The 11,747-nt window shown below is 33.0% G+C and overlaps 1 protein-coding gene across 1 annotated transcript; it reads left to right on the top strand.

The window, feature by feature from the left end:
- Positions 1-1,130: 1,130 nt before the first annotated feature.
- Positions 1,131-2,357, top strand: LOC134697676 (uncharacterized). Its single transcript, XM_063559959.1, has one exon. It carries the CDS (start codon positions 1,131-1,133, stop codon positions 2,355-2,357), a length of 1,227 nt encoding a protein of 408 aa, XP_063416029.1.
- The last annotated feature ends 9,390 nt before the right edge of the window (positions 2,358-11,747 follow it).

Genomic DNA, 11,747 nt, shown 5'->3' with positions numbered 1-11,747 from the left:
GTCACTAATGAAGACCTACATGAACAACAAAATAGCCGGACTCGAGAAGAATTTAAACGATTCGACCCATAGTTTAGCGAAAAAGGTAAAGAAGTCGGAAAACAACTTTAAATTCACAGAACAAGGTCCAGTTTGACCTTAACGTAGATGTGCTGGACAATTTAGATTCAGCTATATCCTGTATTGAGAAGAAACGCCCGAATAAAGCCATTTCGTACTTAGAAGATTCAAAAGAGCTGCTGAACAAGCCCAAGGCCAGCAGAGCCCAGCAAAACCTTCCGACGTCTGTTATAACTGTGGATTCTACGGGCATTGGGCGAGAGAATGTCGCAGACAAAGCAAGAACAGAGTACCCAGAGCACCTCCTTCTTAAAGAAAACAATCAAGATATTTTTCAGGTACATGAACAATTTAATACTGACACTTACTTTGAATATGAAAAAGATGGTTCTGATATATATGTAAAAGGCAGATTAAGTGCTTCTTTAAATTTTTGGGTTAAGATTTGTACAACAGATTTTGTTTATAATATAATCAAAGAAGGTTATAAAATTCCTTTTTTAAAAGAGCCTACTTCTGTATTTTTGAAAAAATAATAGGTCTGCTTTAAAAAATAGTATTTTTGTACATGAAGCTATTTTAGATTTACTCAAAGGCGGTTTAGTTAAAGAGGTATCGAATAGACCGCACGTTGTGAACCCGTTGACCGTTGCAATTAGCGCAAAAGGTAAACATAGACTTGTACTAGATTTGAGACACGTAAACAATATAGTGTTAGTAAACAAAGTTAGATTCGAAGATGTGAAAGTTGCTAAACAATATATTACAAACAAATCTGTTGGATTTCTTTTTGATTTAAAGGCAGGTTATCACCATATTGATATATTTGCTCCACATCAGAAGTATTTAGGTTTCTCGTGGAAATTTGAAGGGGTTGAAAAATATTATGTATTTACAGTTTTACCTTTTGGATTGAAATCGAGTGGTTATGTGTGGTATTACGACCATTAGTAGCGCACTGGCGGAGAAAGGGTATTAAAATTGTCGTTTATTTAGACGACGGATTAGGACTAGCTGATGATAGTGAGGTATGTAAATTGCATGCATACATTGTTAAATCAGATTTAATTATGTCGGGTTTTGTTCCAAACAGGGAGGAGAGTATCTGGTCCCCTTCTTACTCATTGAAATGGTTGGGGTTTATATGGGATTTACGAAAATGTGTGTTGCAAATTCCCGAGTCCAAAATATTGGATTTGCAAGAATGCATAGGCATTGCTTTAAGTAATCCTTGTAAAGTTAAAATTAGAACGCTTGCAAAAATCTGTGGCAAGGTTATATCTCTCACTCCAGCAATCGGCAATGTTACTCAGATAATGACAAGAGCTACATTTGCTGTGATTAACGAACGAGATGATTGGGATCAGTGCATGGACATTAACTTCAATAGTGATTTAATTTTTGAATTCATGTTTTGGAAAAACAATGTGCAATTGCTAATGCCTGTATCTTTATTACCAAAGGCAAATGAGGTTAGTATTTTTAGTGATGCTAGCGATGTAGGCGCAGGAGGTTTTATACAAAACTCAACGCATGTAATGTATAAATCCTGGACGAATTTAGAAAAAGTCAAAAGCTCCACGTGGAGAGAGGTAAAAGCAATCGAGTTGTGCTTAGTATCATTTGCACAGTTAGTATGCAACAGTTGTGTGGTTGTTTATACTGACAACCAGAATGCAGTGAGCGTTATTGAAAAAGGTAGCAAGATATTAGAACTTCAAAACTTGACTCTTTCAATTTTTAATACTTGTATTGTGAATTGTATTTCTATAAACGTAAAATGGATTCCACGAGAAGAAAACGAGAAAGCAGATTATCTAAGTCGAATCGTCGATATCGACGATTGGGGGACTTCAGATGAATTTTTTGAGTTTGTAGATAATTTATGGGGTCCTCATTCCATTGACAGGTTTGCTAATATGGAAAATAGAAAACTGCTTAGATTTAATTCTTTATATTGGAATCCGGGTTCGGAAAGTATGGATTCATTTACATGTAACTGGCATGAAGAAAATAACTGGTTAGTACCACCAGTAGCACTAGCAGCTAAAGTCATTAATCATTTAGTCAAATGTAGAGCTGTTGGAACTCTAATAGTTCCAAAGTGGTCCTCATCGCCGTTTTGGCCGTTACTGTTTGAGGAAGGTTTACATTATAAACCATATGTTGAAGATGTTTTTGAGTTTCTTGAGGCAAATAGAATATTTGTTGCTGGACATAATGTAAATTCTACTTTTGCTCAAGGTGATTTTAAAGGAACTGTTTTAGCAGTGAGATTAAATGCTTTAGATATGTAATATTATATGTATATTTTACAGATTATCCATATTGGTCACTGGACAACAGTTTTTTATTTGGTAATGATGGACATATGAATTGTTATGGTCACTGGACCAAGAGTAGTGTAGTAGTTGGACTACGCATTTAAGGTCACTGGACCGACTAAATGGATTAGGAATTTACAAGGTAAATATAGATTTATTTTATTATTACTGTTTTAAGATTACTATTTCCGTAATTTTCTTTTATTACAGAAAATTTTTACAACTGGTTTTTGGAAACAGAGTCACATAATTTCTCATCCACAGTTGAAAACGCTTTTTCAAAAACTTTCATCAACAGTACTAGATTCAAGGGCTAAAACTACAGTATCAAAGTACATTGGGTATTTCAAAAGATTTGTATTATGGACACAAAGATATTCAGAGATAACTTCGATACTTCCGTGTAATGAATTACATGTCAGTTTATATTTGCAACATCTAATAGATAACAGTAGTCATTACAGTGTTATTGAGGCCGCATTTTACGGTATAAAGTGGGCACATCATATAGCAGGTGTAAAGAATCCTTGTGATTCAGACTTTGTAAGAAGTATAATTGATGCATCTAAACGTTTGTTATCTAGACCGATTCAGAAAAAGACACCAGTGGATCCAGAGATTATGAAAAAACTTTATAAATTTTATAACAAGAAGTCGAGATCACTTAAAGATTTGCGTTTATTGTGCATGTGTGATTTAGCTTACACTGTTTTTTTTTTCAGATATAATGAACTATGTAATATTAAGGCCAAACATATTTCTTTTACTGTCGAATATGCAGATATTTTTATCGAAAAGAGTAAAACTGATTGTTATAGAAAAGGAAAGAATGTTTATATTGCTAAATTAGATAGTCCTCTGTGTCCTGTAAATATTTTGAAGTCTTATTTGACGGAGGCTAAAATAGAGATGAATTCTGATATGTACATTTTCAGGTCATTAACATTTTTTAGAAAATCCAATATATTTATGTTACGCTCTAAGAATGAGAAATTATCATATACACGAGCAAGAGAAGTGATAAAAGAGGCTCTTCGTAGTATCGGATGTTCCGAAAAAAGATTGCGGCTTACATAGCTTTCGTTCAGGTGGTGCTACCATGGCAGCTAGAAACGGTGTATCAGATAGACTTTTTAAGATACACGGCCGCTGGAAATCAGACTTGGCAAAAGATGGTTATATCTGTTACAAAAAATCTTGGTTTATAAACACTGCTTTCTTTGTGCATCGACATGGTCACCGTGCTGGACAAAATCAGAAATGTGTTTCTTTATTTTATTACAAAATATATAGTATACAGTTTGGGTTTGAAGAAGGTTTTAGAAAATAAGTAGCGATGTGCACATAAATACTTTATGTTCGTTTGAACATGTGAATTAGAACATAAATATATTTATGTGCTCTACGCGGAGTTATTTTTAGACGCGTTGTACCTATTGTAAGAACCGGTTTAGATTTCGCGGGTAGTATATAAGTAAAGGAGCACGTTTTTCAGTTATCGAGGTTAGGCGGTGACCACTACGTTGATTACTACGACAGTGTAGACATATTTACAGTAGTGTAGAATTGTTATGTAGTTCAGAGATCAATTGGATGATTGTGTATTAATTATGATATTTGTTTATTTTTAGATATTCTGTAAGGACAGTGTACCATGATTTTTTTTATTTAGTGGACGTTACGCATTTGCATTCAGTGAATCCAATATTTTGGTGGACAATGAAAATTAATGATGATTTAGTTTGTATTAATAAATGTTTAATAAAATGGACATGGTCACCGTGCTGGACAAAATCAGAAATGTGTTTCTTTATTTTATTACAAAATATATAGTATACAGTTTGGGTTTGAAGAAGGTTTTAGAAAATAAGTAGCGATGTGCACATAAATACTTTATGTTCGTTTGAACATATGAATTAGAACATAAATCAATTTTAGTATTGTATTAAGTTAACATAAAACCATCATTGGTTTGCTTAGGTATAGAAATATGGTAGTTCATAGACATCTCCTGTCCGCTATATTATGGAAAATGAAAATGGCGAAAATGTACACACGCGAAATAACCTGCTATAAGGTATCTATATGAAAGTTGTTGCCCTCATGTATGGCACGCGGGAACCACATTAATGAGATAATCACAGATTATCGGCGACAATGATAGAAAAGAGGGACGAAAGATACCAAAAGGGATAGTCAAACTCATAAATCTAAAACAAACTTACAACGCCATGGCTAACAATGAAAAAGACAAACAGACAAACAATACTACACATGACACAACAAAGAAATCCAAAATAATTAACAACACAAACCCCACCAAAAACTAGGGGTGATCGCAGGTGCTCCGGAAGGGTGAGCAGATCCTGTTTCACATGTGTCACCCGTCGTGTGGCTTATGTGATATCAAATCCGGTAAATAGTCTTATTCGGTAGGTCAAATTCATGAAAGGGAAGGGGATTGTAGTTACAACGTAAAGAACATATCCGATATCATTTGTGAAACGGTTATTGCATAACGGTCAACCAACTCGTAATGGCGTCAGTTAAATTAACGAAAGGATGATTTCAACATCATCATTTGAAACTCTTGGTTTAATAGCTTCCTTGTGAGCAGCAACCCTCTATCAAGAAAATCATGATAGGAAATGCAAGCACGGGAATATCGTATCAATTGGGAGATATATACCCCGTATGTAGGTGCTGCTGGAATGTTGCTACTTAGAAATTGAAAGTTCACAATTGGAAAGCTGAAATCATCTCTTTTGTCGTAAAGTTTTGTTTTCAAAAGACCCTCATGGTCAATTTCTAGATGTAAGTCAAGATATGAAGCCGACTTAACTGTATCTGTAGTATCCTTTATCTCAAGTTCAATGGGATAGATGAGTTCCACATAGTCACCAAATTTTGAATTATTTAGTGAAAGAACATCATCTATATAGCGGAAAGAAGAGTTAAATGATATTGCTAACATGAAGTCAGCCTAATAATAATTAAGAAATAAGTCGACAAGAAGAGGGGCATAGATTATCCTCATGAATATAACATGTAGCAACGACTATTTTCAACGGCTAGCTTTACACTAGTAAGTTTGTCTAATGAGCGACTGTTTTTCACTATTGTTTCGATGCTGTATTGTGGACGAATACCTGAATTCATAATAATAGTAATGGCTATATATCGGGTAATTCAACCACTCATTTCTTCGCATAGAAATAACTCTTCGATAATCTGAGTATGGAAAGAGTACTTTGTATCACAAATTAAAAGTGTGGATACAAAAAATGAAAAACTTAACGAAATTGTTAATCCCTAAATGCACGAAAAAATGTGTCGTATTTCGGTAAATAACACGTGTCCTCGGTTGATTGTTAACACTTAGTAGTCCATTATGCATTGTTACTCATTACTCAAGTAGATTGGTCAAAACCCCGGTAAAAATAAATTGCGTCACAAGTAAATAAACAATTACATGTGCGAGGACATAAGTATGCTAATTCATGCATATCCATATAAGGTAGTGCTCCCGACTTGTTAAACGTCTAAAAAAAAGTCTCAAACATATGTATTTTCATAGAATGTTTAATCTTAACTTTCTCTGTATACAAGTGTTTACTTATAAATTCTGAACTATCTAATTCATGACGTGAAATGAATTTTTATGAATTATGGAAATGTGGTATCAGTCTATACGAATGCCAATGAAATACTATCCATACAGATAAAAGGACAAAGATATGGACAAAAATAAGTCACTTTATAACCTTGAGAAAAACACATACTTAAAGTAAGATAGAAAGGCACCAGTATAAAATGTAAATCAAATCAACTGATTGTACGGTGACCTATAGTTGTTAACTTTTGTGTCATTTTGGTCTTTTGTGGACAGTTGTCTCATTGGCAATCATACCGCATCTTTTTTTTTATATGAGAAAGGCAACCAATTAATTGTTCAACAAGAAACCAAAACATGTTTAATTGCAGACAACTTAAAACAAAAACCAATAGATTACATGTTTTGTTCTTATGATACAGTTTTAACTATTACAGTCAAAAATTGTTAAAATTGCAAAGACTATAAAATGAAACATGTTGTACTTAATCATTAATTTTTTCATTGAAAACAGACAACTATGATTCTTTAAGGGGGAGGGCAATACCTTTTTGTTTTAACTTGTTCAATCGGTTGTTAACTGTAATTTGAGATCAATTTAAGCAGTTAACTGTTTTCAACCCTATTTGTTTACTGTTATCAGCATTGTTGCATTGTTTGCACCCCCCCCCCCCCCCCCCCCCCATTTAAAATTACTACTTATGTCTACCGTTTATGTTAACAATGAAAACGTCATATGGGACAGACATTGCTTTGAAATCAGTTCAACTCGACAATCTGTGACCTACATTTCTTTCAATTTCATATTATTTAAATATTGCATAGATTATATACAGGTATATTCGTAAAGTTTTATATGGTTAAATCCAAGTATATGATACTAAAAAATAGTGCAGGTAATTTCTCATTTTATGACATTTGTCAGCCATTTTACAATCATATATTCAAACTGAAACAAAATAGAAAGTACTGTTTAAGTAAATAAAAAACGTTTTTAATCATTTTATATAGCGAATATTCGCTATACTTTTAAGGCAATTCTGATAACATTTATAAATACTTATGATATGTGTAGCTTCTAAATTAATGTTACAATCTAAAATCATTTGAATACGAGTAATGACTTTGATTCAAATATAAGGACAAAAATGAACCAATTTCTACATATATCATAAGGCAATGTTTTATTTAAGTCTCATCTTTCAACAAGTACAATCAATAGTTATACATTGTAAAACAATACTATATAAAATGAGAGCCATTATATACAGAAATATAAGTGACTTTTTAAATGCATATATATAATACATTAAACAATATGAAATAAAATACTATTAATATATTTCTAGTCCTTTTTTAAAATCAAATACCATGTTAAATGACCTCGTTAAGATAATTTTTAATACAATTTAGGCTGTGGAATATCAAGAATTTTAGCATATGTTTATAGAATGGACAAGGAAGATAAAAGAAGATACTTTGTTGTTGGAGCTGTCTATTTGGAGGTTATTACTCCATTGTTTCAACAAAAGTTAGAAGAAAAATATCAAGGCCTACACTTTGGATGTCTGAAAGATTTCCTTGATAGAAAAGTGATCATCCACATCTTATTTCACCTACGCCACAGGAATGCGTGGTGTTGTACAGATAAAACAAACTGTACCGACCATGGTGCTCTTCCTCTAAATCATCACCAATGGAAACAATTATATGCTGAAAATCAAGGGCCTGGTAAACACAACTGTTTTTGTAAGTACACAGCAAAGTCAGTCAAACCGGAGGATCTTGATTTGAGTTTGTGTGGTCTTATATTGTTTAACTGCTGCAAATTGGGACCACTGGCCCAAGAAGCAGTCTCTATTCTCCGACGGAATAAGAATGACTATTTGAGTCATAACACTACTTGTGGTATTACCAAGGATGAGTATGGCCCATTGATGGATGAGATTAAGACCAATATCCTTCAACTTGATAAGACCAAAGATGATGAACTGATAAGGATACAGAATAGACCACTGGATGATTCACTGTGTAACAAATACACAACAATCCTTCTAGATATCCACGAATTATCGGAAAAGGTATTGTTCTATTTCATTGTAAAAATTAATTACAAAAAAATTGTTATTCTTCATTACTTTGTATGGGTAGGATGGAGATTAGATAGAAGATGTGGTATGATCGCCAATAAGACAACTCTGCACAAGAGACCAAATGACACAGAAACTAACAACTTTACGTCACCGTACGACCTTCAACATTGGACTAAACCATATCACATATTCATCTTTAAAAGGCCCTGAAATGACAAATGTTAAGTTATTCAAAAGAGAAATCTAACAGCCTAACTAATGTACAAAACCTGAACAGTAAATAAAAATGTAATACATCAACAAAAAACAACAACTGAATCACAGGCTTCTGACTTAGGACAGGCACATACATACAGAATGTGACTGGGTTAAACATGTTAACAGGATCCAAACAATTCCCTAACCTGGGACAGTGGTGTAACAGTACAATATAAGAACCAATATGTTGTACATATCTTTATATGCCTGGTACCTTTCAAAAAATGTACATGTTGTTTGTGTATGCTATATCTAAAGTGTTCTGTCATTTGGATTTTTTGGTAATATGTATTGATGACAAATCTTTGCTAGTCTCAGATAAAACTAAACTACAATTTTTAATATTCTGGTTAATTTAGTGCTTAATATATCACATAGCCATCAGTATTTTGTTATAAACAGTGTCATTAATTGCTGCCTGTGTGGTGAAACCAAACAAAAAAAATACAATTTTTTTATTATGTTTACCTTAATTTGTTTTCTATTTACACACTTCTCTCTTCTTATTATGTCATTAGATAAAACATACCCAAGTTTCATGAAAATGGTTCTATATCTTCCTTACAAACCATTGAATTCATGTTGATAGTCATAAATATAAAGCTTTATTAGAAGTTTCACATAAACTTAACCTGATCTAAGAAAATAATATCAATGTCAAATAAACTAAACAAAAAATACAGGTTCACCTTAAAATCTTTCAATACACCAAATAAAGTTGACCTTATTCTTAAAATGTCTAAAAAGTTAACATTGACTAATAAATCATGATTATAAGGTCAAGATACCTGCTAAACAGAGACATACATCTTACATGTCTTACAATCCTTCATACAATACATACACACAGCTGACCTATTCCTTAAAGTTTTAGAAAAACAGTCCAAAACACAAAAAAATAACACTGAGCAATGAAACCTGAAAAAGAATTTAAGGTCAAATAAAAACCTGCCAGACTGACATTTTCATTATAAAATATTTCTATACATCGAAAAAAGACCAAAACACAAACACATAACTTTGACCATGAAAACGAGGTCATAGTCAGATGACACCTGCCTGTTTGGAATGTACTTCTTACAATCATTTAATACACCAAATAAAGTAGACCTAGTGTCTGATAGATGGACAAAGGAAAATTAACATTGTTCATTGGGTCAAATGAAAACTGTTTGATGGTCATGAAGACCTTGCAAAGTACAGAGTACTATATATTGTTACCCTATTAGTTATAATAAGAAAGAAATTAACATTACAAAAATATTTAACCTTTTTTTCTCAACATAAAAAAGAAGATGTCGTTCCTTTAGCTTGTAATGACAAAATGTTTAAATATTATGGAAAAGGGTTGTGACAATCATAATATTGCATAACAAATACAATGCTTCGCTGAGCGCAGCCTGATACGACCCAAAGATTGAGCCCTGAACAGTTTGGCTAATTTTGGACACAATATTCAAGGTTGATACTGTCTGAATTAGGATTGTTATCATTTTTTTGACATTATACTCTCACACTAAACAAATTGCAAGATCTTACAAATCTGTTGTGCAATACTCTGCAATTACTTCTTCAAACTATACAAAATTATGAAAAAAAAATAACCCCTTCAAATAATTGGAACCCCAAAAACGTTTTGAATCGCCTCTTGGAGCAATTACCCCAACACTAGATCCCTGCCTTTCCTTTGTAGTATGGAAACTTGTAGTACAATTTCAGAGAGATCCATACACTTAAACACAAGTTATTATCTGGAAACTAGATATATGCTCGTTTTGGGTCCTTTTTTGGCCCCTTACTCCTGTATGAATGGGGCAATAATCCCCAAATTCAATCCCTACCTTCCTTTTGTGATGTGGAATCTTGTGGTAGAATGTTAGATAGATCAAGTTATTGTCCAAAAACTAGATAAAATACTTTGTGTTGGTCCCTTTTTTGGCCCTCCTTAACCCCTTAAATGAATCCAGACCTTGTAATTGTGGTATTAAACATTGCGGTAATATTTCAGATCAATTGAAATACTTGTACACAAGTTATTACCCTAAAAGTAGAAGAAAAAAATGCTTGTTTTGGGCCCCTTATTCCTAAACGATTAGGTCCATCATCCCAAAAATCAATCCCAACCTTCTTTTTGTGGTATTAAACCTTCTTTTAAAATTTTAAGGAGATCCAATCACGTGGACTAAAGTAATTATCCGGAAACCAATGTGTCTTCGGACGACACAGGCGACGCAGACGACGAATTCATACCATCATACGATCCCTTTTTTTTTTTGCAATCGCTAATGGTGGGAAATAGCTGTACAAGTGAAGAAATCTATTAACATCATGTGCACTATTTTTGTTGTTTTAAAACAGAAAGACACAAATAGAGTAATAATTATGGTCCGTATAGTCGGAAGTATTAACTTTACTGACTTAGACTATCTCGGCAATAAGTAATGCAAACTTTAATACACATGAACAAATGTCTTATTTAGATAAATTACCTATATCCTTAATGCCTAAAAAGTTATCAAAGGTACCAGGATTATAATTTAGGACGCCAGACGCGCGTCATTAGGGTTCAAAATCAATAACTCAGTAATTTGGGACGAGGAACTCAAGGTTAAAAGACTTTTGGTATGAAAATCGTCAGTATGAACATTTTAATTACAGATTGACACCAAAATAGATTTACGTATAAATCAAATATTGGACACTGTAAACATGAACATTGCTGGGTTGACTGCTCAAATACTATAAATCAATGCGAGGCTGACTGCTAACCCAGAGGTATGTTTAATTTACACGTTTTACCACATAAATAAAGATTTCTTTGCTATGAAATGATTGTAACAGGACATAAGGGTACAGATATTATTAATTAAAGACAGACAGACAAACAGACAGACAGACAGACAGACAGACAGACAAGACCAACAGAAAATGGAAAACCCTTGAGCCATTTTGTTTTTATGTATATTTCCATTTTTTACATGCATTCAATAATCTGTGTTGCTTGTATATGATTCGATATCATAAAACAAATAATTAGATAAGTTGCTGGGTGTAACACATTTTCTTAACATTTGCGAAATCTAAATTTTCATAAATTGTACTTTTGATCCAAGTTTTCTTCTGCACTGAAAGCTAGCTATCAACACTAAGCAAATAAGTAAAAGTTGTCAATTGCAAGGTGAACTAAAATTGTGTTGTTGAAATGGCTTCACACTTAATCTATCCCTTTCGCCAAAGAATCCCAGTATATAAAGATTTACACTTCAGACAACTGACGATGACTCTGATTCACAGGGATCGGAATACCTCTTTCCATACCTTCATGCTAAAAAAACATTGCAAACACATTAATCTTTCTTTTTTTAATACCTGGATAAAAGTTTAAACATGGCACTTTCA

Source organism: Mytilus trossulus, chromosome 14 (genome assembly GCF_036588685.1).
Source record: "Mytilus trossulus isolate FHL-02 chromosome 14, PNRI_Mtr1.1.1.hap1, whole genome shotgun sequence".
Taxonomy (NCBI): domain Eukaryota; kingdom Metazoa; phylum Mollusca; class Bivalvia; order Mytilida; family Mytilidae; genus Mytilus; species Mytilus trossulus.
This window is presented reverse-complemented; position numbering and strand designations above follow the sequence as displayed.

What these genes read in the sequence shown, in the direction of transcription:
- LOC134697676 (XM_063559959.1), top strand. Translation starts at nt 1,131, where the DNA reads ATGTCGGGTTTTGTTCCAAACAGGGAGGAGAGTATCTGGTCCCCTTCT.